At 38.9% G+C, this 26663-nt stretch overlaps 1 protein-coding gene across 2 annotated transcripts in view; it reads right to left on the bottom strand.

Moving 5' to 3' along the window:
• CSMD1 (CUB and Sushi multiple domains 1) overlaps positions 1–26663 on the bottom strand; it is a 1337717-nt gene that overhangs the window by 131157 nt on the left and 1179897 nt on the right. For both annotated transcript variants that reach the window (XM_078386602.1, XM_020797818.3), the window contains 4 exons: positions 15135–15253; positions 11158–11227; positions 8724–8840; positions 3304–3513 (listed from right to left, as the gene is read on the bottom strand). In XM_078386602.1, coding sequence (XP_078242728.1) covers positions 3304–3513; positions 8724–8840; positions 11158–11227; positions 15135–15253 — 516 coding nt within the window. The remainder of the gene's footprint in view (positions 1–3303; positions 3514–8723; positions 8841–11157; positions 11228–15134; positions 15254–26663) is intronic.

The following is a 26663-nucleotide window of genomic DNA, read 5'->3' as shown; positions in this document are numbered from 1 at the left end:
TCCATTGCCTAGAGAGTGTCTGTGTTGTGGGGCCTGACGTACCTGATGAAGATAGCAATAGGACCAGAGTGTGATCCCTTGGTCCAGAAGGCTAGGGTGCAACTAATTTTACATAGGACCACACGTACCTTGAAGATGTAGGTACACACCTTGGTGTTACTCTTGAACAATCACTGTGCCTTCTACCAGCGTCAGCTGGTGACCCAACTATGACAACTATCTTAAAGATGGTAGCTTGGCTTCAGTGGCCTATACTCTGGAAATGTCAAGATCAGATTACTTTAATGCCTGTTCTGCCTAACTACCTTTGAAAATGTCAGAAACTGTTGCTAAGGGTGGAAATTTATATTTGAGGTCAACGGAATTCTCATCTGGTTCTCCTTCTTTTTTCGGGTTGAAAATGTGCATCTCCCTTCCTTGCAAGAATTCCTCCTGTGAGGTCGTGTCTGTTTTTGTCACACTAAAATCAAAGAAGAGCGATTGACACCTGAAAGGTCTAAGATGAATGGCCAGTTTAAAAAGGTAAAGGTTCCCCTTGACAATTTTTTGTACAGTCGTGTTCGACTCTAGGGGGCGGTGCTCATCCCCGTTTCCAAGCCATAGAGCCAGCGTTTGTCCGAAGACAATCTTCCGTGGTCACATGGCCAGTACGAATGGCCAGTTTGGTCCCTCCAATAAAAGTGGAGGTTACAGAATATTCTTGAAGAAGTAGAAAAGGGAGGAATATGTGAGGCCCAGTGGATTACATCTCATCCCTCCTCAGGCCAGTCCTTTCCCCCTTCATCTTAGAACTAAACTGACTGGGAATACCTCTGAACATCACAGAATCTGACATGTCTTGGCAGGCAGGATTTGTTTTAGGGGCCAAACTTTCTCCAATATAAAACAAAGAAAACCTGTTCATGAGCAAAGGAGAAGAGATGATGATCAGGTGTTATACTAAGAGAACTCAGGAGAAACATCTATGAATTCTGGGAAGTTGTTTTGTGTTATTTTGGCTGTCCCCAGCTGCAGCTAATGCAGAATGCAGTAGACAGGCTTCTGACCAGACCTAGGTGTTCAAGTTGTAAAACTTCATTTCTGACCTACTTACACTGGCTATTGGTTAGTCCCTGAGCGTATATTAAACTGCTGCCTTTCACCCTACATGACTCAGCACCTCAGTATCTCACGGACTACCTCTAGCACCATGATCCTGCCTAGATTCCGATTTCATCATCTGAAACTCTTTCCCCTGTGCCCCCACCACCACCAAGAGACAAGGAAAATGAAGTAACAAGAGAATGGGCCTTTTCTTCCGTAACCTCTTAATGATGATGGCAAGTGATCCCCAAGGCAGTTCCTCTGCTGAAACATGTTAAAGAGGTTTCTCTTTCCCACACATTGAATTAGTATTATGGCTTGGCTTTTAGGGTTCACTCTTATGCTGGATGGAAGGAGATGGGGTTTGTTCTGTACATGACTTTTAAGGCAAGGATTGGTCTCTCTGTAATTTTAAAGGACATTATATACTATGTTTTTGTTCTTTTTTTGTAAACTGCTTTGGGGTCCCTTCTGCCTTTGGGGAGTAGCTGATGAATTTAATAAACACTATTTTAAAAATGTCTTTATCATTACATAATGCCCAGGGTTTGCCGTTATTGTTCCTTGTTCCGTAACAAGAACATATTCACTTGGTGTCTCAGTTCCTGTTCTCTGCTCCTAATTACCCTCAATTCATTCAGCGTTCACCTAGTAGTGGTATATATTAGGACAGGCGCATCACCCAATCACAGTTTTGACCTCTGTAAAGGCATATGAATGGAGGACAGGGCATATAAATCAGCTGAACAATGTGACTTATAAATCAGTGCTGTGACCAAAAAAAAAAAAGTGCTACGAGATTTATGGACAGCTTCATGACTTGTTAATTAGGTCTATAATATATAAATCATGTTCAGAGCTTGAAAATTCACCTCCATTCTTACAAATCAATGCTCTGTAGTGTCACAGTACAATGCAAACCATCCACCTATTAGATAAATCAATGGAAGGCTTTTCCCTCTATTTTGTTGTGTTTTTCTTTTTCTTTCTTTTTTTTGTGCTTTTTATTTTTTATAAGGGATAACAGAAAGGAAAAGGGAATTGGGATTGATGAGGAAGAGGGGAGACAATAACATACTTTCATCCATTCTATACCTATTGCCATATCCAGATTTTAAATTATTCTATTTACTCTTTTCTGCCTTCTAGATTCAGTTCTCCTTTCAATAGGTACTGTTCACAAGCTGCCTGTTGATTCTGTCCACTTGTTAAATAGATCCCATCTTTCTGTTGCCTTTTGCAAGGGATAGTCCTTCATGATTTCTGATAAAATGTCCATTTCGGCTATTATTTTGTTGTGTTTTTCAAAGTGCCAATGAGAACTTAATTGATGCCAGGCTCCTCATTCGTGCCACCAGAAGGCATTGACAGAGGTGTCTGGCAATGCAGGCTGATCAACAGCTCTCCTGAAGGATCTAACCATTCCATATAGACTAGGGAGATGCAGACTGCCCTGCTCATTCTTGCTTGCAAGGATGCCCATTCACCTCAATGGAAAAACAGCATCGTACATGCAAAGAGCTGAATATAGGCGGCCATCTAAATTGGCAGTCTGTGACAGCTTTCAGGCAGAGTGTCATGCTCTGGAAAGGGGACTACTAGGTCCTCAGCGATATTGTTGCATTTATTTCTATTCAACACCTTTTCCCCAATGGCGTGTTTAGCTCTTGAGATGTTCTTCATTCATGTGTCTACTGATGACAATACAGAGAAAGGCTCCAAGGAAAGGCAGCAAACTTATACATGGGAGTATGCCCCATTGTATTCACTGTGGCTTATTCCTGAATAGCATTGCAGTTTGTTTTTCTGCCACTTAATGGGCCTTAAGTGCATTGCTAAAGGAAAATACTGTATTAAAGAAACCTATTTCAAGTGGTGAAAATTCTGAGACATGTACTAGAAGACATAAAACTTCTATTATAACAAATAAAACATTTACAAAATAATTCTAGGGTGAGTGTTTTCAATAATCCTCTAACAAGATATCATAAATATATTTAGTTGGAATGTGTACTTGCCGCTCGTCAGAACAAACATGATCTGAGAACATAAAATACACTCCAACTGAACAACTTCCAGAATTTAAAAATGCTTTGTAAAAATGCATAAACCTAAAAAGCTCAAAGAATGCTCATAATATTCAGCCAAAATCAGGAGGAAGAATGCTGTGGTTTTTCTTATTGAAGTTGTTGATAGTTCAGTTCTCTCATTGATGCTCACCTTGATATGTGAGTTTAAATCCTTGTCTATTTTCTGAGTGATCGCTATAAAAGTGGATGAGGGTTTCATGCGTTGTGCTTAATAACGAAGGTGGGAGGTCTGTTCCACTGAACTGGCCAATCATGGAACTCGTGTGATAAAGGCCATTCTGAATTTCAAGGAAGTCATGGTTAGCTTCAGTGGAGAAGTTCAGAAATTGTATATGTGCCCCTGTATGGAAACACAACAATAATAAGAAAATATGCTTAGGAATTATATTTTACATTCAGGATCACAATATAACGTACCAAAAATATGCCACAGAAACTAACTTTTTAACTGGACTAATTCATTAATTAGTTTAAAAGCTGCAGGGTAAAAGCAAACTTTTAACTTTAACTATATGATTCTCCCTGCATTCCAAGCTGGCAACTTTTAATTTTATTTTTAAACACTATATTCAATTGGCTTCTTTGAAAAACAGAAAATAGTCTCTTAATAGCAAGAGGCATCTTCTTCCACAGCCCTCTGCAGTGAATGTGACAGATACGTGTGTGTGTGTGTGTGTGTGTGTGTGTGTGTGTGTGTGTGTGTGTGTGTGTGTCTGTGTGTGTGTGTGTGTGTGTCTGTGTGTGTGTGTGTCTGTCTGTCTGTCTGTCTGTTTATGTGTGTGTCTGTGTCTGTCTGTGTGTGTGTGTGTGTGTGTGTGTGTGTGTGTGTGTGTGTGTGTTTACCTCAGTAGTGTCCCCCTTTCCCCTACTTTTCACCGTTTCTATACAGGAAACTGACAAATTCTGCACCCATTGTAACACTCTTTCACACTGTGTAACACTCTTTCTGGTGAATCCTGCAGGGGGAAAATATGCCATTTGCACAATCCTGCACAACTTGTGTTTCTCCCAGAAGAAAATGATCCCAAAGCTTCTGAGCCATCCAATGAAAAAAAAAAAAGCAAAAGAAAAAGCCTGCAGGGAAATTTCCCTGCAAGGATGAAAGAGAGATTCCCTGCCTTCATTTTTCACTGAGATAAAGATGTTGTATGGTTCACTTCTCTATGGTGTACACATCTAAATAATATTATATATATATGTACAGTATATGATCATCAGATATAAAATTAGAAATGCAGTTTTGTTTTGTTGAATAAGAATATTTAAGCAGTTTCTGTTACGCAACTGAATATTCATTTTTTAACACTCAACCTGGTTTTCTGATTTCTCATTTCCATTTTTTCTAACTTCTCTATTTCATAAAGTTTTGTTAGATTCTGAACTCAAAAAATTGTAAAGGAGGTATTTTTGTGGAAACCACTTCCATTTGTCATCTATGAACCTCCTCTCTGGTTAATTCTTTTACACCTATAATGTGTTGCCTTTCACATGGAGGATGTGAGAAGTATCTGACAAATTGTTAGTCCGGAAACTGTATGACAAGTTTAACACTTTCTTTCTGAGATACAGCAGGCTGAGTTCTTTTTTTTTCCATATTGTTTTTTTAATTTTTTTTATTTTTATTCACACAGAGATGCAGACAAAGCAAATAGAGACAAGAAAACAAAGAAAGAGAAAAAAGAAAAGGAAATAGGACTAACCCCTAAAACTAACCCCACCCCCCTTTGGAGTCCGAGACTCCAGCTTCGTAAACCTACCTGCTCCCCCAGTTTCATTTCCAGTATGTGCTAAGTAGATTTACATACATCATAAACTTTGCCCTACAGTCCTGTCTTCTTCTGGGCCCATGCAGGGTGAGTTCTAAATAAGGAAATGAATAGTTAAGTATTTGTCCCGCTGTCTGAGCTGTGTTCCTCACTGTTCTTTTGGATAACTGTTCCATCAACTACACACCATTTGCACTAATCGAAAATAGATCCAATCTTCTGGCATGAGTAGGCAGTATGCTTTGTTCAGTCAGCATGGCTTGAGTTGTTTTGTGCCATTTCCAGTCACATTATTTCATCTTGCTTTGGGCTCATGTGATCTCCTATATCTGTTCTTTGAGCAGTCCAGAGGACGTGACTGATGATGTGCAGAGTGGGACAGAATCCTGCTCCTTTTGCCTCCCTTCTGCTCACACGGGTAAGGACTACAACTTCAATGAAATCCGTAAATGGTATTTTTAAAATTATTTCTTCTCCTATTTTAGCACCAAAGCACATAGATAACAGCGCTGAACTGATATATTTAAATGCTTGCCATGTTATGTCAGTTCAGCACTTTCCCCACTAAACATTTTTAATAAAGGATATGAATAGCCATGAAAGCATATGGTATGAGGGTGGTGATAAGGGTGAGGGAGATGGGAGACTATGATGTTTGGACGCCTGAAATGCACTTTCCAGGATAACTGAACATTTCTGGGTAGAAGGCAAAAGCTATTTAAATGCCAGGTTGCAGTACAGAGAAGTCCACATCAAGCTGGGACAAATGTCTGTGTAGCCATGCCTTGATTCGGTGTGCTTTTCGAGTTCATGCAAAAGAAACTCAGGCTGCAGTCACACCAGTGAAATGTCCCCCTGTGGTTATGTGGCTTTCCATTGTGTTCCTGTTGGGGTTTGCAGCCAAGTGGCATTTATTTCAGGATGCACACCCCAATCTGTTTTTGAGTTACAATTTCTTGGATTTGCTCTTCCATACAAACAGCCTATTTCCACATTTCCCAAGACTGCTAACAAAACAAAACAAAAACATGTCTGAGTGGAAAGTGATACATTTGTAAGATGTTCAATATATTTTGGAGATTGGGGGAAAGGGCACAATACCATGGTGCCTTTGCATGAGCGGACAGGGGTCATAGAAGGCGCTGCTGTCCCCTGGAAGAATGTGAGGAGTGTGGACACATTTGGGCATCCCCTGGGCAATTACAGCATCCTGTTCAGGGAAGCACCATTGGACTCCTTCTGGTAAGTCGAGGTAACAGTATATATTTATGCTACAGGAAGGGCCTTATAACTTGATTCGGCCCACTGCAGTCCTCCACTCCAGTGAATACAACGTTCTAGCTAGGCTACAAATCACCAAAAACAGATATTTGGAGGTGTGTGCAGGAATAAGGGGGAGATACACAAACCCTGTTCCATGAACAAAACTGTGGGCATGCCTGATCACATGGGAAAGGATCACTTTGCAGGAATTTCCCTTCTGTCTGCTAAGAAATCAGTCCACCCAAAAAAGCAGTAGCCCTACAGCTGGATCAAAGCCCTACGTCCAGCTTGGGGTCAGGCTGGAGGGCAAATTTCCCACAAATGGTGTGATCATCGCACTGGACATCTCCATCAGCAGTCCAAAATCCTTTCTATTTTCCTGCGTGATCATACCCTAAATAACTTTACAGTATGGAAGTTATAATCCAAGCCTCCACATTTAAAAACTGGATCTCACTAACTGTCAACAGATCCATGATTTTATAGTCCATAAAAAAACCATCTTGCAACAGAGGTTACTTTTATAACCATACCAAATAATGTTTCCATAAATTAATTAATGTCAAAACTGCATACAAATCCCTAACTGATAAGCAAGACATTTGAAAAACTTAATTATTAAGAACAGGGCATTATAGCAGGATTTATTATAGCCAACTTAACTAATTAGCTTAGCAAAGAGTATCATCGTTACTTAGTACATAATGTTACATAAATCCATGAAATGAAATAAAGCTGTTAATATGGAAAATAAATGAATACCTCGTTTTTAACAACAGGCAACTGGAATTAACTAAATCTCAAAATCCACCATCATTCTTTACAACAGGAAATCTCCTTTTCAATTTTATTCCAGTTTTCTACTATTCCTTTATACAACACTTAACCACGACCATCACGTCATCCTAATTATTGTTCATTGTAAGATGTTTTCCTTGAAGTCACAGGAGCATGTCTCTTAATGAGTATAAGATGGTTATAAACAAGTTCAAGCTACCCATGGAATTATTTGGATAAGGACTGCTCAATCTAGGCTTATTATTCACCCTTCATGCATAATGTACGGATTACCCGTAAACATACTGGAGGAAGAAGGGGGGGGGGAAATGCAAAGTAAATGACATGGTGTCTCATTAGAGGACTAAGAAAGGACATAGCTAATGAAATGGGGTGTTTGAGGTTTTATCTCACACCATCATATCAGTCTCCATTATTCAGAACAAGGCTGACAGATCTCATAAATAATGCTTCATCTAAAGGCAACAATGAGAAAAATCCACTGGACTAGAGACTGAAGAATTTCATTGGATTCAAGAGCCTCAATGAAGGTACCATTTTCATGCCTTGCCAGACTTACTGCAAGGAGAAACACAACTCCCCTCAGGAATCCATGCCCATGTGAGGCTTATGGGACGCCTCAGAGAAAGCTTCAGAAAAGCTTCAGTGGGCACAAAACATGGCACACATTGTTATAGCACACATTTGAAAAAAATCACAGAAACATGCTTTAGCCAATTGGGAAAAATTCATTAATTAGGTAAAGTGTGCAAATAATAATACAGATTTTAAAAAATACATTAAAAATACATTTCCTTGAAACAGACCCCAAACTCAAAAATCACATAAGAAACAAGGGCAGCAGGAAATATAGGTTAGAGTCAGAGAAGCACCATGAAATGGAGACTCAGGGTTTCAGATCCCTAAACTGAAAATTCTTCTCCTTTTCTGCAGCCACCCCAGACCTGTCACTTATCCAAAGCACATTCTTAGGGCACACCAGGGGCAATGAATAGAGAGGACTCTGCCTCATTCCCAATTTCACTGATGGCTTCAGTTCTGTCAGTAGGTTAAAGTAGTTGGATTTTTACTAATTTTCTTTTCAAACATCGGGCCTGCTACAGCTCATTTGTGCACGAGGTACAGATTGTATTTGTCTTCAGTGTGGAAGGGATTGTCACTCTCGAACTGGCATTCTCAGCCACACTAGACGCTGTTCCAAGTCCTCCATACAGAGCACATTACCATAGTCTCTCGAGACTGAAGGATGCCTAAAATTGGTCTGCAGGCTTGGGAAAATTGCTGACAGAACCTGAGGAAAGGGCAGCAGAGGACTCCTGCACAGAAACCAGTCCCCTACAAGGGATAATATGGAAAAAGGTTGTTTTTACATTTTAATAAAAATTGTGTTCGCTAGAGAAAGCAGCACATACCAATAGGAATTCTAAAAAAAATTCCATACTACTGTTAAAGTTCTGTTGGTCATCATGGCACAAACATTCCCAATGCCATTTGGGGAAACTAATTGGGGGGGGGGGGAACACAATAAGGCAGTTGTGATTTTTGAAGTCAGAAAGGTCCCAGGTAAACTGAAAATATATATGTTAAACCATTTCTGAGTACACTCTATCTAGAAAATCCTGGAAAGGGCTGCCATAATTCAGAGTTTGACTTAGTAGCACACAGTCTTATATATATTATTATATATGTAAAATCTAAATTATTCGTCCATTAGGATCCTTACCATATCCAACAGGCAACAGTATCTTCCATGTACAGCCTAGGTTACTAGGGTAGTTTCCTGGAAAACCTGGACTCAGGATCACCCCCGCCATGTTTGTCAGTGTACCACCACATTTAGCTGTGGAATATAAAATAAAAACCAATGACGTTTACTTAATGCTTAAGTGTTACCCAGCAAAGAATTGTCTAAGCAACCTTCAAGTCACTTCAATAATGTAAACCCATAAACCCATACCAGCAGAGACTTCTGCATGCCCTCAACTCTACACAGCAAGCTCCTGTATGAAGATTTCTAGGTCACTAACTTGAGCTGGCAACGCTGTCAATGCCTTTTTTTTATGTGCAATGAATGCAGAAACCTCCAAAGCTAAAATAAATCTATATGTCCACATATAGAAGTTTCTACTCATGAGACAATCACTAATAACACTAAACACAAGTTTGTAAGTATATAAAAAGGCAAGGAAGCACATACTCTATCAGCCTCAGGCTATCATTACATAACAATCATCTACAAATTATACTGGTAGGCAGGAAATTGTACATTTCTGTTGGCTTATTTTTAAGAATAATTTAATGAGTACTATGATTAAAACATTATGAGAGTAGTTTCAAACTTGTTCTTTCTAATTTTTGTATTATTCTTTAAATTTTAAATTAACTTCTAACCAGCTTAGAAATCTTTTCTAGCCACTAACATATATTTAAAGGGGTTGGGGCAGACGCAAACATGGCTGTTTTGCAGGATCGCCCATTCAAATGTGAAGAAGTCCAGCTAAAATGTGAAGTCCAGCCTTGCAGAGATGGAAACCAGGTAATGTTGACCAGGGCTTGCAATGATTTCTTTGACACTTGAAAAGAACAAGACATCAGTGTGGCTCCACAAAATATCTGGAGACTTTCTACAACTTGCCAGCTACATTTCCAGACTCAGAATGCACTTGAGAATCATATTCTTGAAACAGAAAAGCAGCTGGCAGGCTGGAGAGAGTTCTGCAACGATGTGGAGGGTCTGCCTTGTTTGTTTTCTATGGTCAAGGGGGGGGGGGGAATACCTGAATAACTAAGATAAGATAGCACCGCCAACATATTTCTGTGGATGCTCTTCATTTTAGAAAATGTCATTGTTAGATAACCCTCCACCAGATAAAAATCTAGACTAAAATGTTTGGTTAAGGTGGAAAAAATGAATCATGATGCATTATCTGAACATATTACAGCCAGAATCTGACTGAATAATTGTACTTGTGTAAATGCATTCATGTAAGTCAGACTGGCAAAGAATTCTATAACATAGCAGACCTACACACACAGACATGTAACCTTCTAAGTGAACACGGTCCATTAGCCACGAAAAGTTGTCTACCTGAGGTTCAGTAAACCTCTTGGCCTTAAATCTGGGGAAAAGGGAAAATATAGGACAAGATAAAAAGGCTAGCAGGTTACTTAATCTTCTGTGCTTCCTGGTAATCTCTGAAACCTTCCCACATCCTTCCCGATGATTTAGAGCAGTGGTCCCCAACCTTGGGCCTCCAGATATTCTTGGCCTTCAATTCCCAGAAATCCTGGACAGCAGGGATGGTGGTGAAGGCTTCTGGCAGTTATAGTCCAAGAACATCTGGAGGCCCAAGGTTGGGGACCACTGATTTAGAAGACCCAGTTCTGAACACCTGGGGTATGCCATAGGGTACCATGCAGGCAAAGGTAATTTTTTGAAAACAGATAGAAGTACTTTCCATAAACATAAGTTTCCACTCACAGATAGTGGCTTCCTCTCAGACCCTCCACATCACAGCCTATCCCATTCAAATGCTATGGAACATACATGGTGCTCACACCAACCCATCAACTCTGTTTTTCTTATATTATCCACATCATGCTCAGTTTAAGCACTGCCTTAGCAAATCAGGTCTGCTCTTTGACTGATGATGTCTATGTCATAGGATGGCATGAACCCCCTCTGAAATCTGCTGTAACAGAATCCCAGAGGTAACATGTGAACAACTATCCTTAGTACTTACAACTTAAAACAATCAAGAATGCAGATAATATTCAATGTGAAAACAAGAATATATTATCTTGTTTAACACAGTTCCAAACAACCATGAGTAACAAAACGTATTGTTGCGCTTCTGAATATATGTCCACAAATGCTAGATTAATGTATCTTTTAAATAAAAAAGTATGTATGTGAAAGTGATAACCAAGATGCATTTGTCTGCATGGGAAAATAAACTATTACTAGTCCAACCTGACATTTACCCGTTGTGTGCAAATTGAGTACATAGCTGAATTTACCGATCTCAATTTACCAAAGTGTGTGTGTGTGGGGGCAACATGTATAATTGCATAATTAAATTGTAAACCACCCAGAGAGTGCTTTAAGTACTATAGGGTGTTATATAAGATCCACACTTTTTGCTTTGCATACGTACCGATACAGAGAGGAGAAGGATAATTCCAACGGCGAACTGTTCCTGGCATACAAGATATATGAGAACGTCCCTAGGATTAAAAAGAAAAAGGAGAAAAAAAAGAAATCAGATCAAATAATTGTGCATCATTATCCTCTGTTTCCTTAGTTTTCCCTTGGCAATTGAACACAATGTTTCTAAAAAGAAAAAGAAAAAGAAAACACCAGTGTTGCTAATAAAATCCTTTTGCCAATTAATCTCCCCTGCACTTTACTACCCATGACAGTTTTCTAATTAAGGTTAAACAAAAGACTATTGCAATAATTAGAATTCCTTTAAAAATGGGAAATGAGTTGTGCCACATGTCTTAAGAAATTGTTTCAGAAGCACTGTTCTGAACTCAGTGATTGTGTAGGTTTACAGAGCAGTGTTAACATTCTCATTAACATTCTCAGTTGCATTACCAAATGGTTCATTGTAGAAAGGCAAAGAATCTGCTGGAGAATGGATTGTGCAAAACATGAATGTGCCATAATGTCTTAGATACTGTACATACAAATGGGTGTGTTCACTTGACCCTTAAAAGTTAAGTCTTCCTCCATAGAATTATTGGAATTTGATGCTGGTACGATCCCTAGCAAGAATAAATTCAACAAACTAATGAATAGGCTTGTGCTGAGTAACTCTGCCCCAAACTCTCTCTCTCTCTCTCTCTCTCTCTGTGTGTGTGTGTTGAGGAGCTCCTCGCCATGGTGTTCCTTGCAAGTACAAATTGCTCAAGGGGGAGAACATATATTTTCTCTGCAAGTGTGATGGTTTGGGTTCTTTAATCTTTTTATCTTGCATTTAATTCACATCGGTAAATGTGTGTGTGATTATTTTGAGGACTTTTTTGTTTCTTCTGCACTTCCCCACTCTGACTTTCAGTTCTATAATGCTCAGCTTGATGAACAAGTAGGGTTCAAGAGCTTGCCTGTTTGTGAAATCCTAATGCAGTGGTTCTTAACGTGGGCGATAATGCCCCCCAGGGGGCGATTTCATTTTTCAGGGGGGCGGTAGAACGAAAAGGGGCGGCGTGGGGGTGCTGGAGCAGAAGGGGGGCGGTAGGGGGGCCCTGGAGCAAGCCAAACCTGTGAAGATGGCTGCAGCCTTTTTACAGTGTGCATGAATAGATATTTTCCTCCAATCTTAATTTAGTTTCAGAGTTTTCGTCTTGAAATTTTTAGTTCCTGCATTGCAGTTTGTTTTATGCCCTTTTTATATTTCTTTTTGTGTCTTAAAATTCACTTGCAACTAAATCATAAAATGTTACTTTTGGGAGGCATTTCATTTTCTTACAATTGAATTTTGTTTTCAGGGGTCATTGGATTTAAGTGTCACAAATAAATAAATAAATAAATAAATAAATAAATAAATAAATAAATAAATAAATAAATAAATAAATAAATAAATAAATAAATAAATAAATAAATAAGAAAGATATCATCACCGCGGGGAGGGGGGCGATAGCTCAAGGGGGCGTTTCTTTCAAAAAGGTTAAGAACCACTGTCCTAATGGACCTACAAGTGTGTCATCCACCACTGTGTTAGGATTGTATATAAGGACCACACTGATTTTTCTTCTTTTTAGTTAGGACATAAGTTTAGGTATGACTAATTTATTCCATTACTTTAAACGAGAGCTAGATTCACCTAATTTATCAAGTTGTTCGGCATATGCCTCCTCACAAATAAACCCTATTAAACTGAATCTAACTTAGCCTAGATGTGTATATTGTTTCAGCCACAATTGAGATTCAGCCGGAAAGTACCAAACATTGTAAACTTTCCTGGCAAGGAAATTGTTCCAACAAACTGTATTCTGACATTGTATATACTATAATTCTATTGATCTCTCTAGCCATTTATTCATCTACCTGCCTATTTAGCTTATTTAATCCTGTCATTCAACAAGCTTCTCAGGATTATTAACATTACAGTTGAAATCCTATAGTTTAGCGGAGTAAGTTGCATTACAGTAAGCCCACTGAATCAGAGAGGATTTGGTAATTCAACATCTTCATAAGTTCCACTGGGTTAAGTCTTGTTGTGACGTACTATGCTAAGAGCAGGCCCATTTGTATCAATGGAATTGATGGAGAATTATTTTAACAAATCCCTACTGATTCAACAACCCTACACTAGTGCAACCTACTGCAGTAAGCAGCAGGATTTCAGCCTCAAACATACAGTCTAAAAATACAATGTCAGATTTAAAAGAAGATGCTGAAGAGTCTATTCTATGAGCTGTCAATGCTGGGACTAGAAATATATTCTCCTGACAGGTGTTCACAGGATATTTCCATGACTAGAGTCAGCTGTGCACTTTTCTACCTCTGTAGAACTAAATAGTATAGAGATTTCTTTACTGCAATGTAAGAAAGCACATAGCAGTGCACTGCAAATAATATTCCTTCAGATTTATTTTGAAGAGATGTGTTATTTATTTTGTAATGCCATTCCTAACTCTTCCCCTTTGGCTTGCACTGATCTTATCTATGGTTATATTTTATATTCATACTTATGGGCAACATCTGAGTTATTTATTCTGCTGGTTTTCATAGTCAGTCCATCCATTGCCCGAGTTCCCACTCTACGGTGGTAGCTATAAGACACATACAGGTGCACAACAGCTGACTGTCAGTGCTCTCTGATGGGAAATTCACTGAAATTTTTGACATCTTCAGACCTCCCCTGCAGGTTTCAGCAATTGATTGTTTCAGTTTCCATACTAGCTTTTGGCAGCGATAATTTTAGCACAAAATCTACACTCAGATATATTTTTGTACTGATATCTACTTAAAAGTAATCAATTTATTTCTAAATAAAGATTGCATTAATATAGTCTTACATTATCATAATGTAGCAATCATTGCCAAGTAAAGCAACACTACAGATGGGTGGGGGAAAGTCTTATTAGATACATCTTTCTTTTCTTTTTACTGGCTCAATAATAGATATATAAATGTTTGAGTTTGTAATATTAATGCTTTTTGTGCTGAAGAAGCTAACTTCACTAAGCAGGCAAAACTGTAAGACTGCAATACAACTTTTCCTATTATGTATGTATTTGCTTTGTGGAAGAAACAATAAAGGAAAAATAAAATTCTGAGAGCAATCAGAATTAATAAATGAAGAAAAAAAATCGAGGGAAGGGGAAAATCCCTGTCAAGGTCAGATGAAACCATACCTTCCAAGTTTTCCTTGAAAAGCAAATAGGAAGGTATATGCATAGGAGCTGGCAAAGCTTTCTAACATTACAGTTTTCCAGCAAGAAAAAAAAAATCCTGTCCTTGTCATTGCAATTGTACAGATTTCAGCTCAGAGGCACAGTGGGGTTAATTCCCACACATCCAAGGGTGGTACTGCAGTATTAGCCTAGCATCTGGAGAGGAGTTATAATTCAGACCGAGAGCAGATATTTTACAGGCAAAGGACCAGTCTCAATTCCTGGCATCACCTCTAGTAGACAATGTGAAAAGCAATATGGTGGTCTTAATGCAGTTTTAATACACAGTCATTCCCAGGTTGTTTTATTTTCTTTAGTAGACAGAATGCAAAAATAACTATCAGTTAGTGGCCTGGCTTCTTCTGTAAACCACAAAATGAATAAATCTTCATCACCACCATCTTAGAACTGCAGAGCTAGAACAGATCATAGGGCCCAGCCCCTGTAAAGGAGGGCATAGTGGGGGATTGAACTCCCAGCCTCTGGATCTATAGCCAGGTACTTAAACCAGTGAACTTAAACAAGTTCTTCTAGTATTCTGTGAGATAAAGATTTGACTGTAGTTAAAAGCTGACATGGTTCTTCTGTATTTAGCTTTCTTTCTTTAGACAGATAGATACCAGCTCAGCAGAAGATATTCTAATATTACAATACCCATTTCATTACTAAGAAACACAGTAAGTGAAGAAAATGCACACATATAGGACATTAGGAAAGAGGACATGTGTACCTGTAGTGTGTAACCTGGCTCACACTGAAATGACAAAACATCATTCACCATATATCTATCGCCCATTTTGAATCCATTGCTAGGAATTACAGGTTCTGGGCAAGCAGCAAGACCTACAGCTAAAATGAAATAAAGGACAAAAGGGAACAAGAATGTATTAAAAAATCATATTGCTTTTTAATTATATACAGTATTATTATTATTATATATATATAATGAAATGTTACATTTTATTTGCTCACCACTGGGTAAAATGAGCTCTCAAAAACAACATTATAATAGTCTGTACATTTATTTGTTCACATTGGATTTGCTAAAAATATTCATACTTCAGATATATGCACATGTGCATAGGTGAGGATGAATATATGTGTACATGAATGTCTAAGTCTTTAAGGGGCCACAACATGTTTCTCTCTCTCTTTTTGTTTCATTTTTCTTGTCTGATATGTCTGATATGCTTGCACAGACTAATGTGGCTAACTGTCACGGTTACCCAGGTCAGAAAGTCCCACAACAACCACTCAACTACACTGCCCTGCCTGTACTGGTGTAGGCAAAATCCAGGAGGGTCAAATGTGCTGATGGCTGGGGAAAATCTTCCTGGCCAGTATCTTCCCAACACCTTAGTCCACGCTGACTAAGCAGTACTTCCAGAGAGTTACCAAAACTTTAACAAGCTTAAGTGCTTTGGCTCTTATACCAACCCTGCAAGAATTCCCCCCCCCCAAAAAAAACCCCCGCAAAAGTCACAGGATCCTGGTAGACCGTCGAGGCAAGCCTGGTTTTAGTGTCATCAACTTCTCAGTTCCAAAATAACCAAACAACTGTAAACATTTTATTAAAAATGGTGTAGAATCAAAAAGAGCAGAACGTCAAAGCAGTTTTAACAGTTGGAGAACAGTCAAAGGTACATAGAACAAAACAAGCAATCAAATCATTGAGGCAAGAACATTTACAGCACAATTCCACAAGAAAATAAGAAAGCTAGCTAACCTATGCTAATGCTTACATCTTGGCATGGCTTCAGCATATCCTCAGAACATATACACAGTGTATGTTGTATAGCAAAGGAGTAGATGAGCATAGCATTCTCCTAAGAGATAGCTAGGTTAAACTAAGTAATTTCTATCTCCATTTTTGTACCCAAAAATGCCCGTTTCCAGACTCTTTCATAAGATCTGCCAAACAGGTGTCAAATTTCCCCGAACTTTCAGGAAGAAGAGAGTAACTTCTTGCCCCCTGCCTTCACTCAGTGGAAGCCATTCTGATAATTCTGTATCAAGGAGTGAGATCAGTCCAGCCTTGAAGCTTCCTTTCTCACAAATATAAGACACAACTGTGTGCTGCCTTCGAATTACCTGTAGGCATTCCCCAGCCTCACCTCAGTCAGTTCATCCTAAACATGAACTATAAGGCCAGTTTTCCGGAACAGCAACAGAAACCATGAGCTCTCATTTTCCCAATCTCTTAACAGCTACCACTTTGAAATCTTTTCAATAAGACATACTTGGATGTTTCGGCAGACCTTCCCATCACATAACTCATGACCTCTTTCTTTCCCCCTTACTGTTATATGTTTTGTGTTTGTGCATCGTAATTTAGTGTTGTTATGATTTAGAACTGTTTATTTACATTTTTACTGTATTATTTTAAGATTGTTAGCCACCTAGAGTGGTCCTCGCTTGACCAGATAGGCGGGAGATAAAATAAATAAATAAATAAATAAATAAATAAATAAATAAATAAATAATACTGATCAAAATCCTCCCGCCTGGCTATGCAAATAGCATAATGTTTGGAGGCAAATTGTCATAAGTTAAGAAATTGCTTGGACATCAGTTGCATGCTGAATCACACAACTTTGTATGCAACTGATACTGTGTATAGTGATTTCTTAACTTACCATATTTTTCCATATATAAGATGATAATTTTGTCTAAAATCTTTAGACTAAAAATTGAGTGTCATCTTATACTGTACATGGAAGCAAGCTGAGGAGAGAACAAAACAGCCCATACCTTGCCTCTCACAAGCCTTATGTAACTGATGTCAGCTGATGCTGTACAAACCAGTTGGAACACACCTTGTTGAAGGTGGAGTCTGTAGGCAGTACTCAGATTCAACAGGGACTCGTAATGTCCGAGTGTTCTGAGCCCAGAGACCGAATACTCAAAGCAAGTTTTCTCAATTTGGGGTTAGAAAAGTGGGGGGGGGCGATCTTATACACGGGGTACCTTATAGATGGAAGAATACAGTAACACAATTTGCCGCTGAAAGGTATGCCATTTGTGTTACCCTAGCATAAGAAGGCAAGGGGATGTTGGCTAGAAAGTTACTTTATCAAGTCAGACTGCAAGGCGAATTAGGACATAAAATTAGTTAAAATTGAAATAGACTTGGTGCAGAGCTAGATAAGGAATTATGTAGGCTATATGTTTTACATATGGCAGGTCTCATTCACGACTTATGAACAGCAAGTACTGTTTTCAAGGGTAGCGTGCCTCCCCTGTACAGGAAAGTGCTTACTGCTTGCTCTTCACAGGTCACCTAGCTCTTTTGGCATAGGACATAAAACTCATTAATGACAATAATGATAACTCTCATAGTGTTCTCATCCAAGTTCCTACATGTTAAATACTTTTGCCTTTCCAGCTGCAGCACAAGACACTCATCCCTGGACGTCATTACAGTGACCTCCAATATTCTCCAGGCATCACTGCCATCAGTGACAAGGAAGCTCACTATAATCTTGTTAAGATTTCTGAAAGTGCATCAGTATTCATGGCATGGCAGCGTTGAACTAACAAATATAAAATTCCCCAGACAATTTGATCCAATCCAGGGGTGGGTGGGTGGGGGAAGCTATGCTTCTCATTTTTCAAAAAATGAATGCTTGTACATGTATTAGAAGTGTGTACTGGATCTGGATGAACTCCAAGCTAAATGGGGCTTTCCACAGCACAGCAGGCTTTTCTTCAAAGCAACTAGAACCAGATCTTTGAATGTTATTTCTTAAAGAAATATGCTATTCATTCGTTTGCCGCTGCCAGATTGTTATTCTCCTAGTAACTGCTTTGTTCACAAAATTGTGTTACGCAACACACATTATTAGCATGCCGCATCACTGTTACACCAGCACGTCAGAAAAATATACAAAAATATCCCCCACTTTTTCTCACTGGACCATTCTGACACTGTGCCCCTAAATACAAAGATACATTATAATGGTGTGGAATGGGATTCTGAAACTTATGTTATATATTAAAAAGTAACCTTTCCCATCTCTGCTAAGAATTGATAAGATAGTGCCATAGCAGTTGAAAAATTGCAGTCAAAGTGCTTCTAAAATGGCCTGCCTTAAAATGCCCTTTAAAACTGACTTTCGAATACATCCAAAAAATGCTATTTGTTACATTCTCCCAAAACTTTGCACCTATTTGTTGCATTACTTTTGAAGTGGTATTAGTAATATTCTTGCTACTGCAAAAGTAACCAGTTATAGGTAACTAAATTATTTGTAATGAATTACCTCCAAGTTACTTTGACCAGAACTGTAGCTGGAACATGTAACTTTCAAAAATCTTTGCATGTGAGTTTTGTTCACTTTAATTCAACAGGAAGCAAGATTTCCTTCTGGACATCCTGTGTAGTCACTGTTTTCAGATAAAGCATGAAGATCAATCATGATTTTCTTTTCAATGTGTACATAATGTATTTTCTCCAGATTTTCTATTGCAGGAAGTTAACAGACATTGGAATGAAAATACAGAAGGTGTGTGAATGTTTTTCTGTATGTGTGTGAGCCAGGGTTATGGATATTTAGCTACTCCCAGCATACCTAGATTGCTGGTCCTTTAGAAATGGTTGGGTATACTGCAAAGGTATATTGCAGCATATAGCACATGATATTATTTCTATATTAAATTAGGGGAGATTGTTGTCAATCCTTATCATTCTGAAACTGTGCCCTCCAGTTGAGAGTTCTTTGTACCTGAACAACTTCTTACTTAGGGTGCAAGCCAAGATGGCTGAGGACTGGATGGGTGGACTCTAAGGCAGCTGACGCTGTGCTCAGTCCAAACCCCTCCCAGAATATGTTGCAAATCACTCAGGACTAACCTAACCCCAGCCTAACCTTGTGCAGGACAGGGCTGGGAATCTGCTGAAAAGGATCAGGTGTAACACAGCTATTATTCTATTCCGTCCCTCCTCTGTACATTGTTTTGCTTTTCTGCTGCCATGTCTCAGCCTGTACAACAATTGTGCTGGCAGATCCTGTTGTGTCAGTGGATTCAAGATCAGCTGGCAGAAGATGTTTCTACCCATTTCGAACTTGTTCCAGCCAGCTTGAGTTTGGACTGCGCTGTTAGACAAATTTCCCTCTTGCTTTCAATGGAGGGAGATGATCTATATGCGCAAGACACCATGCATGTGTAACATCCACCACTGACATGCAAGAATTATGGATTCTTCTCTCTAACACAGGCACTTATTCTGACAAAAGCAGTGCTCATTAGCCTCTTTTTAAAGTGTTTTGAACTCTACTGGAAGTAACAGATAAATATCAGAAACGGAAATGAAAAATATGGTCAAATATTTTTAATGTTTAATTTATAACACCATTAGGTCCCCGAAAAATTATCCCAACCTCATATTAAAGTGGAAACAAAACTGCACTAATAATTTGAAAACAGTACAGACAATAGCAGAAGTTAACACGTGCTCTGCACAAAATAGGTATATGCAAAAACTTTCATGGAAGTGACTGGTATCTTTGGAAGGCATTTTACTGAAGATCAGGAGGAGGCAGAGGAGATCATCTTGGGGGAAATGATGTGGAATGGGGATTCCAAAACCCCCACCAGCATCGCCATGTGAAAATGTACTGTTGTTTTCAGGGCATTGTAGGAAGAAATGATGGCACTCTTCAGTGTTATGAAAAGATGCTCCAAAGGGTTTTAGAGGTTCCATTCTCAAGCACAGTGCAGCTACGCTGTCTAATGTTCTATTGTGGATCCATATCTTTGTTTCAATGTTTGAAACAAGGGGAAATTAAGCATGCCAACCCCCCAGCAACCTCTTAAAACATGTACTCGTTGCTTTCATAATTTCTGCAAATGACGGTCTTCTTCATCATAAATGCTGTAGAACCTCCGTCACCCTTGTTTCTGTTTAAAGATGTTGGGGCAGGCATTTAGAGGCAGAGCTAATTGAAATCCCTGTTTTAAAGGACCATTTTAAAATGTTAGTTGGAAAATGCAGTTGCCCAGTGAAAGGTGGAGGCAAGTAGATTTCTTTAGAAAGCATGTGCTGTTGTCTCAGCACTGCCACCATGAAGACCTGATCCTCAGCCTTCAGATGGTCAGGGTCCAAACATTATAGCTTAATGGTTTAGGTAAGTGGCTGTGGAGCCAGAGGCTGGGGGTTCGATGCCCCACTGTGCCTCCTTGACAGGGGCTCGAGTCAATGGTCCCTAGAGTCCCTTCCAGCTCTGCAGTTGCAAGATTGTTATTGTTGTTGTTGTTGTTGTTGTTTAGAGAGGGGGACTCAATACAGACAGGTAGCATGCTCCCCATGATATTTCTTGCATCGATAATACTTGCCCATCAAGTAGCAGGCTAGCTACACCAGTACCCCAACCGCAAATCTGACAGAAAAGGTAATAACGTTCTGAACCATCTGGAAATCTCCTAAACTACAGGAAAATTTACAGAAGAAAGAGCTTCAGTCTTGTCTGGAAGCTGCAAATGGTTCACATTCAAATACTCTAAAACGTACCAAGACTAAGAGTTCCTTCTACACAGGCTGTGCGATTTTAAGAGGGTGTGCAATATCAGGATAGAGAAGTGAAGCACACAATATCAGTTTCGTTTACAAAACTGTGTAGTTAACAATGACCTGTGGGTTTTTAATGGGTTCTGACCCCACATGATTCACCATCTGTAATAGCAATCTCAGAATTATCCACAAGGCTGCTTCTTCTTCTTTGCTGGCTGCAACAGTCAGCAGAGCATTATGTGGCCCTTATTCTTTATCCCCTCTCAGCTTGGAGGGAAATTCCAGCACTGTTTATGTTCCTCCTGAAAGAAATCCCTGTCAAGAAGAAATCTCAAAATTTGATGTAACTAGAAATAATAGTTGTCATACTACATCCAAGCATAGTGAAACTACTTCAAATGTTTGATCACAAACTAAAAGGTCTACAGGAGTTAAGCACTGCTGAAATTAGGCATGGCAAGGTTTTTTTTTATTGAACTAACTTAACTACAGTAGAGGCAGATTTAAAAGAGGGGGGAACCTACCCTATAAATCTGGAGGTAAAATCAGTTTGTCCTGTGCAAGCTCTTCATCATCTGATCAGTAAGATAATTCTGTTTTTATTTTGACCGAAGAAAATTGGAGATTAACTTTAATGAATCTATTGCAGCGTTCGTTTCTCCTTTGACTCAAGCATTTAATTAATTCTTTCATTAATCTAAATGGGCCTTTCTGTAGCTAATGATTCCTTGCGATAAAAAATAATCTGATGTTATGGTTGATTTCTTACATAAAACAATAGCTGTCAATCAAAACTAGCAATGAAGACAGCATCGTTTTAGTAGCAAACAGCTACAATACAATGTCTATTCATTTTTGAAAGAATGGGTATTTTGTGTCATATAGAGTCTTACAATGAAGTGATTGCTTTGCATTGCAAACCTTTATGACTTAAGAGAAACACAGCAGTTATGGATGTGAGATTTCATTCAAATTCGAAAAAATGACGAGCATACAGTATCTGTCTTTACTAACCAGTCTTAGGTTCCATCTGCAGTCTGAAAAGAACTGAGCTTTGATGTCTATAAAATAAGTCACTAAGCTATTATCATTCATTCATTTCCATTTCAAAAGACAATTGGTCACATATTCTGAGATATCATACAATTATCTTATACATCAAAACTAGTGCTTCGGTTAAGGAAGGAACATCCTTAAGGCAGGGCTGTTTGTTGCATTCTTGCACATGATAATTGCAAAAAAGAAACAATTCTTTGAAAACACATTCAAAGAATTAGATCTCTAATGATCACTTCTGTGCTTGCATACACAGGCACACAATGTTATCAAGGATGGTTTGATGCTCAGTGCACCACCAGATATGTATTCTGGCAGGAATAATAGTCAGTCAGTCAGTCAGTCAGTCAGTCAGTATACCACCCAATTTAGTGAACCACTACTCTGGGTAGTTTACATATAAACATGTGACAAAATTTAAACAATCATATAAATAAAAATAAGGGCACTGAGACAACAGGGTTGACTAGAAAATTTATCTTCTTACATCCAACTGTGTAGATAGTATAAAAACCTACATCAGAAAAAGGAAGAGTGTGGAAGGAAATATTGGTCAGAGCTAGGCTTGGTAGTCTTAGAAACAGATACAGGTAGGTTTTGATCATTAATGTCAAGGGGAATTAGGACTTTTTCACTTCCCCCTCATCCTGCCCTGACTGGAGACCCAGTCACTCCTGATGAGATAAATAATCTGATTACCTCTTTGCCTATTAACAAAGTCCTTGGAGAAGATACACTCTCAGAACTGCTCCACTCAAATACCACCTGGTGGTGTGCAGCGCTTGCTACAATCTTTACCTATATAAACTAGCATAGGAAAATGCCTTAGGGCTGGGGAGTAAGCATTATCATCCCTATCCACAAAAGAGGCTCAAAAGCTGATCCAAATAACTTCAAGGCTGTCAGTCTCATCAATGTAGTCTAGAATATGGTTTGGAGATTATAGACTAGATTCTCTATTTAGCATATAAATATTTGCTGGGTAAATTCGAGTGTTAGGCTGCTGTGAACTCAGTAATAACAGAAGGAGAGGCAAAGTTCCAAAAGGGGAAATCGACTGCAGATCAATGTTTTGTGCTTCATCATTTGACACAAAAGTATTCTCAACTGTGTAAGAAGGAGCTTTATGTCACCTTTGAGGACTACCATTCAGCTTTTGACCTTATAAACAGAGATCACCTTGTGGTGAAAACGTCCTGACACCAAAATTGACACAAGGCTGTTATTTTTAATCCATATGTTTCACTCAAACACCAATCTTAGGGCAAGGACGGAGGCAAACAGACTGCTGTCAGAGGCGACACTGACAGATAGAGGAGTACAGCAGGAATGCTTATTGTCCTCCTTTCTTTTTAATTTCTCTATTATAACATTGCGCCGGAATTGAGTGGCCTCAAATTCTTCCCACCTTCTCTCTGGGATGTCAAGCTTTCAGTCCTTTTATATGCAGATGATATTGAAATGGTCTCCCCTACACGAGTTGGCACGGGAGGACTTTTGGCTAAACTGTGCAAATTTCTCTGTAAGAGAACACCTGGTTATCAATTATGCCAAGACCAAAATAGTAGCCTTTGGAAAGAAGAGGGAAAAAACCACACATGGAAGCTTGATGATAAAAACCATTGAGCAGTTATGAAATTTTGTACATCTTGGCTTTTATTTCAGTGCCCAGCTTTCATGGAGACATCATCTGAATGCAATTAACCTGAAATCCTCTAATTCCCCTCATTTTCTTTTGATGTTTCCAGAGCACACAAGGGAAATTAGGTTACTCTTATAGTTCAGGTCTTTGCTAATAAAATAGTCCTGCTAAGAAACTACTACATATCAGGCAGCAAAATTTGCTTTGGCAGCAAAGATATATACATGCCAAACATCAAAAGTCTTAAAAGAAGGAGGGATGCTATGTCACTTTATATTCATATGTAAATGTGTGGTGTGAGTGCCATCTAAGTTTTGTGTTGTTGATGACATATTGTGGTGACCTATGGTTTTAAGCAATAAAGCTTGCATATTTGTAATTAATTTTAACAAGAATTCATCACATCCCTACTGAATGCAATAGACAGTATTTCCTTCGGCACTAATAGAGGTGGTATTTGTGTGTGTGTGTGTGTGTGTGTGCATGCGCACAGGGGCGGGTGTGCACCCACATATATAACATAAGATTCAGAGCACACAACAGTAAAATCCAGAATGGTTTCTTTTCCCATTCCTCCATGGCCTTGAGGATGCTGTGTTCCCAAAGCCTTACAAATCCTCTTTCACCCTCCACCTGACTTCAGGTGACAATTAATCACTATGGCTTATTTTTTCTGCCTGCATTGGTGACTAACTGCCCTTTCGTATTCAAAAGCAGAATGCTTCACGGCAGATCCAACTCAGGCAGCTATACAAGTAGAGAAAAAGCAAGCAAACAAAAGCAGTATCATGCATCTAGTGGTTTGATGAGCAAATAATAAGTAAGTAAGTAATTAAGTAAGTAAGTAAGTAAGTAAGAAAGTAAGTCATAGATAGATAGATAGATAGACAGACAGACAGACAGACAGACAGACAGACAGACAGACAGACAGACAGACAGACAGACAGACAGACAGATAGATAGATAGATAGATAGATAGATAGATAGATAGATAGATAGATAGATAGATAGATAGATAGATAGATAGATAGATAGATAGATAGATAGATAGATAGATAGATAAAATCTGACTTAGCTCACAAGAAGCTAGGCTGTACTTGAGCTACATTGCACTCAGTCAGGACTGACTAAAATGAGGAGCAGAGGTAGATTTAAGAGGTCCTCCCAAAGCTCTGTGCCAACTACATGCAGATTCATGCATATCCTGCTTCTGTTCAAAGTCAAACACAACATACAGCCCACACCACACCTGCCCATCATCTACTACAATGGAAAGAAGAAGACAGTATGAACAAAAATGGTTCCCATGACAAGAAAAACTCTGCTCAGAGAAGGAACAAGCAGAGATGCAAGTTGTTCACAATAAGATAGACACTTCAGAAATGACCCACAATTACTATTTCTCCCTTCGCCTTTTCTCACAGAATCACCTACAATCTTCAAAACACAAAACCACACAGCATTTCTCATAGAAAGTTGATGTTGCTGTATATACTGGACCACTTTCTGTGCAGCCAGCTGCTCCGCAATATCATTATCATCCTCCCACACTACAGTTACTTTGCTTGAACAGTAAGGTTAAAAAGCTATTGGGTTCTAGAGAAATAGCTGTAGCAATCTGAAAAAGAAAGAAAGAGATAGTGCTGTCTAGCACCCTGCTGTTAAGAATTTTCACTAGATACGACTCCTGTTGCTTTCCAGTACATGTATTTAGGACTGTAATGTTTCAGCTACAAACATAATGAAAATCAAAATATCTTGATTATTCAATCCACACATGGCTGCACTAAATTCACAAGTCATAGCAATGAAACCATGACCATAACATTTAATAGGTTAAAACAAAGCCAAAATGAATCATTTCAACAGAAAATATAAGCTTCAGTCATTAGATGAGGAATGAATCATCAGGCTATAAAACAGGTGGGATATAACAGTTTAATCTGGAGCAGCTGTCCTTTTAAATTGTATTAATAAACATCATTATTTGCAGTGGCTCCTCCCTGAGCTCCTCCATCCCTATGACCTCTTTGATCTTCCTTTATGGGAAGCATTTTTTACCAGTTCTCCCTCCCTAACTTTGAACCCCCAAAGGGTTCTAGGGATGGGCATGAACTGCTGGTTCAGTGGTTCGGTGCAGTTCATTTCCTGCCAGACAGCCAATCTGCAGTTTGACACCCTGCTCCTTCCAGGGAAACTGTGCAAAACATTGAACACTGTGCAGGTTCCAGGCTGTGCACTCTGCATTCCATGCAAAGAATTTAAAAAATAAAATAAAAGTTATGATGCCCTGATAAAAAGCAACCCTAAAAATAGTGCTTTGAGTGGGAAATCTTTCAGTGGGATAAACAAAGACCAGACTGAGTATTTATTTATTTATTTATTTATTTGATTTATAACCCTCCCATCTGGTCTAAAAGACCACTCTAGGCATGGAACTAACTGATTTCTAACTCAGGTGAAGCTGGGTCTTTTCACTTCTTTAAAATACTGTACTTTAGCAGTTGTGCTATTAATTTTTCATTCCTTTAACCTGCATTACAATAATTGATCATAAATGGAAGTAAATAATAGTCTAGTTATTAAAAAACATTTATTGCAATTAGACACTGTTTTATAACTAATAGCTGATATTATTTATAATTATTTATGAAGAAGTAGCAGTGTTTGCGGCACTTCCACTGACATGCACACAGAATTTAAAGTAAGTCTCTACAATACAGGTTCTGTTAGAGGAGGCAAAAAGAAGGAATGCAGGCTGCAGGTGGCAAGACGGAGCACTTGAGAGTATATGCACAGCTTCAGTAAAATCTGTTGTGAAACTCAGAAACCTCAGCACCAGTGTGCTGTACTTTGGAGGTAGCAGCAGCTGGGCACTAACAAGCTGTCTTACCCAGAGGAGGGTGTCACGCCAAGGTAGAGGATAGCACGGCACATCCTAAGGCTCCATCAGATTTTTGCCGAACATTCAATCTGTACTGCTTGATGAATGTGGATGGCCATGAAGAAATGCCATAGATGTTGCCTCTTCCCTAGCAGAATGAGGGTGA

The sequence above is a fragment of the Pogona vitticeps genome, chromosome 1, assembly GCF_051106095.1.
Source record: "Pogona vitticeps strain Pit_001003342236 chromosome 1, PviZW2.1, whole genome shotgun sequence".
NCBI classification, from domain to species: domain Eukaryota; kingdom Metazoa; phylum Chordata; class Lepidosauria; order Squamata; family Agamidae; genus Pogona; species Pogona vitticeps.
Note: the sequence above shows the minus strand (reverse complement) of the source record. Positions and strands in the feature narration are given on the sequence as shown.